We start from the raw sequence: 7,047 nt of genomic DNA, 5'->3' as shown, positions 1-7,047 counted from the left end.
TACTATTTTTATTAATATTGGTATATTAATGAATAATTTAGAATTTTTTTAATTATTAATATATTAAATAACATGTAAAATATCTAAATATTAAATTAAAAGTACATTGTTTAATAAGAACTAGTAGATGCTATAATAAAATAATTTTGCAAGTATAATGTTGTAATAAGAAAGTCACATCAATATAGTACATGTGGACAATGAGGTGGCATGAAAATCTTGTATAATGGGTAAATTTAAATCAAAAGGTTATCTAATGCTATAATGGGTAAAATTTTCAAAATACAATGTTCTAATAAAAAATAGTTTGAAAGTACATTGTTGTAATAAGAAAAACTAAAAGTACAATGTTATAATAAAGAAATTTATGAAAGTAGATTGTTATTTTGTGCATTTTGCTCTAGATTTTATTCCTATTTTGGCAGTGAAAACTAAAAAGGACGGGTCAAATGTGCTAAATGTCAATTACATCTTCAACAACTTCTACAAAATGGAAATAAGGATTTTGAACCTATACATAGTTCCAAAAGTTTTCCCAAAACAAAAAAAGTAAGAGAGAGAAGGGTTTTTCTTCAAATATGAAGATCACCTAAAAATGATTACCAAGTGAGAGGACCAATAGGAATCTTTGAAAATAAAAATTTAGAGAAAGAAATAATATTTTAATACATGAATGAAATATTTTAATATTATTATCAATGTTAGATCCTCCAAAAAAATCGGGAATCTGTTGGAGATAATTATAAATTTCTTTTAGAGATTTTGACTTTTGAAGAAATTTTGGAAAATCAGTGAATTATGTTTTTTGTCCATGTGGTTTTATTAAATATTGCGATTTTTGTTCATTTGGTTTAGAAATTGTAGTATTTGTTCCTATGGTTGTTTTATAATTTACAGTTTATTATTATTTTAGTTCCTGTAATTTACAATTCTTTACTATTTTGATCCCTTATATTTAAAGATATGAATTAATCCATGAATGAAAATAACAATAACTACAAATCATAATATCAGAATCTAAACCGTAGGGATTAAAAATCATCAACAAACCACAAGGACCAAAATGGTAATTTACTCAAAAGGAGATGATGGTTGAATCTTTTGTTATGTCTTTTACTTTGGATGGTAATTTATAAGATTTGCCTATTTTAGGTGATTTTTCCAAATTAATTATTTTTTTAAAAATTATTTAATATTTTTTTTAAATAACATTAATAACGATAATATTGCTTTGATAAAAGGATGCACAATGTTATACTATATATTGAACAATTATTATATTATTGTTCAAAAAAACCATCGAAACCTGGGCCCACTTGAACCCATGCTTCAGAAATTATGTAAATATGAAAACCAGCAACCAAATTATTATTAGATTACTGTTCAAAAGAACCACCGAGACCTGGGCCCACTCGAACCCATGCTTCAGAAATTATGCAAATACGAAAACCAGCAACCAGATTAATGTTTCTTGAAAAGGGCTTCGTGATTAAAGTCTTGAATATAATTTCTCTTTTAATTGCCTCCGCAGAATCTTTCCGGCCGCAGACCGTGGTATCGCGTTCATGAACATCACTTTTCTCACCTTCTTATACGGCACAACCTGTCACATTACCGATTTAGAGGGTGATCTGTAATTTATGTATCAGATTGCAGCCAATTGATTCGCTACGATAAAATGGGGTTTTTTAGGATGCTGAATTGTCGTTGGACGTCTTAATAAAGTACTTACTGAGACTTTAAGGCTTGTCTGTTAACAACTTAATGAGATTAATCGAACTCATAGCTTATTCGGTTAGCTATAAAAAGACTAATATGACAATTTACTTTTTGTGTCCTATTAGGTCGTCGATCATCGTCACCAAAACTTGGTAGGTTGCCTAATTCGTCCTACCAACTTATTGTAATGCTTTTAGATAAGACGTACAATTTTTGGCCCTAAAAACTTAAAAACCTCGTTGATGAGTACTCTATTAAGATGTCTAGAGGTCTAAAAACACTCGTTTTCTTGTAGTGATCGTTTTGATTGCATATAGAGACTTAATCATAGGATCAAGAAAATTGAGGCTAGCAATGAATATTAGAGTTATCGTGTTTGTAGAAACAGAACCTGTTTTGCTACAAAGTCGATTATGCCCGACTCAGAAACTTCGGCTCCCGGTCTCACCACTACAAATGCCACTGGAACCTCTCCGGCTTCCTCGTCCCTGCTACTGCACAATGCACAAAACCAAATGAAAACAGAAAATAGCTGTAAAATACGAGCTATTTTGCTAAATGACCTCCTATGAAATCCATTTTACAAAAAAACCGTCTAGTGTTTTTATAATTTTATGGGGGCGGGTCATTCGAAGTTCATTGAGTTATTTTTTTGAAAAAGTCATGCTCCTAATTGAAACCTTAAGGTCATCTAACAAATGACCCCTTCAAATCCTAGGCAGTCGATTAAAAAAAGGGATGGTTTGACTTTTAAGGTCAAACGGATTACGTTTTGACTACTAAACTAGATGTATATAATTTCTTCATTTTTCAACAAATATCTGATAACCACATAAACCCGTATCGCAAAAACTACAAGTGGGAAGATTTGGCAAGTAAACCCTTGTCCATTTTGAATTCGGCAACAAAAGACAAAACTAGAGCACCTCGAACAGATTCTCTAAAATGGAGAAAAAAAGGATATTTTGGGCAAATGTTTGCTTCAACAGATTCCAAAACTTCTCCGGATTTAGAGAACTCCTAAAAAATGATTATAATAAGACAGTAACAATTTTTTATTATATTTCCACCAATAAGAAACCTAACTTTCTAGAGAAAAATGATATTTTACTACACTTGTAAAATATTTTAATAATATAAATAATGTTGTAATCTCCAAGACAGAGAATCTGTTGGAGTTAAATGCAATTTCTTTTTAGAGATTTTGAGTTTTAATCCTCCATTTCAAAGAAATTTTAAAGAATCTGTTGAAGATGATATTCGACAACGAGTTCATGATCGCTAAGGATCATGACTTATTGGTGGTCATAATAAATATTCTACAAATTCCAATGAAGCCCCACATGGGCAAACTCACCCTGTTACTGCAGCATCAAGTATGGCTGGATGAGATGCTAGCACGTCCTCCAAATCAGCAGGAGCAATCTGCAATGTGATCTTTAGATCTGATCCTATTTTCATTTCAATCAAAGAATTGGTTCGAATTAGTAGAAGTTTCTAATTTATTGAATTACCTGAAACCCTTTGTACTTTATGATCTCTTTCACTCGATCAACGATATGTAAATAACCATCTTTGTCAAAATAAACAACGTCCCCGGTGTGCAGCCAACCATCCTTATCGATCGTCGAAGAAGTTGCCTCCATATTGTTCAAGTATTCTACCAAAGTTCATGTCAAGAAAACAAGTTCAATGAAGAAGGGAATGTGTTAGCAATATGATGATATCATGGATTGTTTTGGTTCACAAAGCTGACTTATTTTTTGAGCTTATTGAAAAAGCCCCGTTTGGTTATTCATAAAATAGCTGATAAGCTAGTTGTTGGCTGAAAAAGTTGTTGTCTACTAATAAGCTAGGTGCTTGTTGATAACATAGTCATGATAGGTAATAAAATAGCTAATAAGCAGATTGACAATATAAAACGGCATGCTGAAAAATTAGTTGGTAGGAAAAGCCCCTTGATCTTATTGAAAAACCCCTTTTGGTTAGTCATAAAATAGTTGATAAGCTACCTTGTTAAATGTTACTTGAAATAGCGTTTCAATAAGTTCGAGGAGCTTTTCCTACTCCTTTTTTCAAATTATTTCCCTTTGTATTTTTCTAATTAATTTTTCAACATGTCCTTTTAGGTAATTTTACAAACATGACTATGCTATCAGCTAGCAGCCAGCTTATCCAACAGCTGCTAAACATGGTCGCATTGAGTCCCAAAAAACAAACTAAGAGAAACTGATGAATAGGATTGACTACCACAACTAGAAATTGGATCTTGTATAAAAGAAAGGAATTCATTTCAATTGTTATTTGTGGGATATTTGAACCAGAAAGAAAATCTATGATTTGGAAGTGAAAGAGTGGTGTTTACCTTTCATTATAGCCGGTCCACGTAACCAAAGTTCGCCAGTTTTTCCAGGAGGCAGATGCGGACCAGTAACCCAATCAACCACTTTGGCTTCCATATTCGGAGCCAGAAGTCCAACCGATGTATAGTTGTGAACATCTCGAGTGTTGAATCCACGTGTTCCCACAGCCGTTGATTCACTCAAGCCATAACCCTGAAAATGAACACCTAATATCATCTTAGCAACCACATCTGTTAAAGATGGATGATTTAGATGCACCAAGGCTCCTTGGCTTAAGCTAGACCATCTAAAAAACCTGTATAGATGTAGGAACCTCCCCTCTCTGTAAGGGGAGGATAGAATTATAATTTCAGTATCACGTTAGCAACCATGTTTGTTAAAGATGAACGATGTAGATGCACCAAGGCTCGTTGGCTTCAGCTAGACACAGACCATTAAACTTGTATACATGTAGAAACCTCCCTTCTATCTGTAAGGGGAGGACAGAATTGTAATTTCAATACCTGAATGAAATCGACTCGAGGAAAACACTGCAGAAACTCCTCTATGCTTCTGGTGCTCAATGGAGCAGCTCCACATGAGACCTGCTTCAAACTCTTCATTCTTCCACCAGTTCCCATTTTGGTCAAAGCTGTCACCAATGGTGGCACTCCTGGAAGATGAGTAACTCTGTATCTATCGATAAAATCCACCATCTCATTCAGGTTAAACTTTCTCATAACAACAATCGTGGTACCCAGTGATAAAATCCCCATGGCGAAAAGTGCAAGTCCATAGATATGAAACATGGGAATAACAGCCAAAAACACGTTCTCTTCGCTGGGATTCGAATACTGTGAAGCTTCGAATCGAACAAAAAGCTCAACCCCACAAATCAGATTTCTATGACTCAAAACAACACCTTTACTACCACCAGTAGTGCCTGATGAATACAGAATTGCAGCAGTGTCATCTTGCCTAATTGTTGAACGTCGAACAAAATTGTAATCACCCGAAATAAGCTTGTAAAAAGGTGCATAGTGAACTAGGCTTGAATCGAATTTGGCGTTTTCAGGCACCCGAATGGACGGAATTCCCAGTGAGTTCAATTCATTGGCTCTACCATGCAAAGTGAAAGCGAAACCAACATGACTACCAAGTGTTTGTTTTTTTATCTCAGAGAAACTACTAAAAGGATTCATGGGAGTTACAACAGCACCAAGATATAAAACACCTAAGAAAACGATAGGATAGTAGATTGAATTCGGCAAAAGAATCAAAACAACATCACCTTTTGAAACACCCATATGGTGAAGCCCACTGGCCATAGATTTCACCAACGGTTGGAGCTCTGAGTACGAAATGGAGACCCCGGTTTCGGCATCAATGAGTGCAGTTTTTCCGTTGTGTTTGTGTGAAAATACGCAGGAAACAACATCACAAAATGGGTCTGAAGGAAGGGTAACTCGAGGCAGTCTGCTACTGTATACTCCTGATTCCTCGGAATACCAGTTATGAGTCATTAATTGGTTCTGTGATGGTTCAAAATTGGAAGTTTTTGATGACGAAGAAAAGGAATCTGATTGTGTTTTTGAGAATGTAGTCATTGAAGGAGAAGAAAGCAACGATTTGGAAGAATAATGGAAGAAAGGTTTAAATAGGGGTGTATGCGGTTGGGGATTGGGCAGTTACGGGGCAAGACGAGTTGGATTGGGTTAGCGGGTTAGTAGTTATCTAAATTTGACAAATGAAATAACTCATAAAACTTAAATTTATAGAGCATAATACAAAGTGTCATATTTAAAAAGTTGCAATAGATTTATATGATATTTTTTTGATGTTTCAACAAGTGTTTTAAAATGATATTTAAATAAAATGTTGTATTAGTTATATTAAGATATATTTTGAGAAGTGTACCGTAAACTCATGTATTTATGGGAAATTTATGTTCATATAACATTTTTTCAAGTCGTGTGGTATAAAATAACTAATACGACACTTAATTTTAAAAGTGTCATAATTTATTAGGACGTCCAAAATCATCTTATAAACATATTGTAACTCTTTTAGATAAAACATTTTTCTTTTTTCGTCCTGTAAAATATCATATTAGAACGGTTAGACATTTTAGGCATCCTATAAGATCTAATGTTGTTGTAACATAATGTTATAACTAAACAATTTTTTTTCCACTAAAGTACAACATAAAATGACGGAGTATTTAGATTGATGGATTCATCAACTAAATATCTATCAATATCATTCATATTTTCCGACATATCAATTTGTTGTTGCTGCAAAAAATATTTCAATAATTTTCTCTTATTAAGTAGATTATTTTTCATCATTCTTTAACCATGAATCTCTTTTGGTAACCTATACGTTTAGTTAAAATGAAATACAAATATAATATCAATAAAATTATATAAAATTTATACATTATTAATATATCTATATATACATAATAAACATACCTATATATAAATAAAATTTCATAAAAATTATATATTTGCGACGGGTTGGCGGGTTGAGCAAGTTCAACCCTTCTAATTGGCGGGTTAGCAGTTTGATGGTTAAGCGGGTTGAGTTTAATTGGGTTGTTAAGGGGTTGGGTTGGGCGTGTTTCGTGGGTTGACAGTTTTTTGTACACCTCTAGTTTTTAATGGAGAAGGAGATTCCAGTGTTTCTCTAGGCGTCTGATGGTCGTGTATTGTGTTATATAAACAACGGCCATTTATGTCAACGTATCATTTCTGATCAGCCCTCAGTTCCGCCGATTGACATGCCATAGATTTTTTCTTCCAAGTGATATTAAATGTAACAAGTTTTTTTATTAACGAAAAAGTTAATAATAAGTATTTAATTGTGTATATTGATTATAATTTTATTTATATATTAATTTTAATTTCATTTATATTTATATATTGATTTAAATGATTAGTAAGTTTTTTTAATTTTATATATTATGAGAGATTTTATAATAAAG

At 32.9% G+C, this 7,047-nt stretch overlaps 1 protein-coding gene across 1 annotated transcript; it reads right to left on the bottom strand.

Moving 5' to 3' along the window:
- Positions 1-1,298: 1,298 nt before the first annotated feature.
- LOC112529868 (4-coumarate--CoA ligase-like 6) lies at positions 1,299-5,599 on the bottom strand. The gene is made up of 6 exons (XM_025141291.1): positions 4,586-5,599; positions 4,085-4,274; positions 3,234-3,379; positions 3,077-3,144; positions 2,111-2,213; positions 1,299-1,603 (listed from the first exon to the last, which is right to left on the bottom strand). The coding sequence occupies exons 1-6, from the start codon at positions 5,582-5,584 to the stop codon at positions 1,490-1,492; spliced, it is 1,620 nt and encodes a 539-aa protein (XP_024997059.1). The 5' UTR covers positions 5,585-5,599; the 3' UTR covers positions 1,299-1,489.
- Between the last annotated feature and the right edge of the window lie 1,448 nt (positions 5,600-7,047).

Source organism: Cynara cardunculus, assembly GCF_001531365.2.
Source record: "Cynara cardunculus var. scolymus isolate 2C chromosome LG 16, CcrdV1, whole genome shotgun sequence".
NCBI classification, from domain to species: Eukaryota; Viridiplantae; Streptophyta; class Magnoliopsida; order Asterales; family Asteraceae; genus Cynara; species Cynara cardunculus.
Note: the sequence above shows the minus strand (reverse complement) of the source record. Positions and strands in the feature narration are given on the sequence as shown.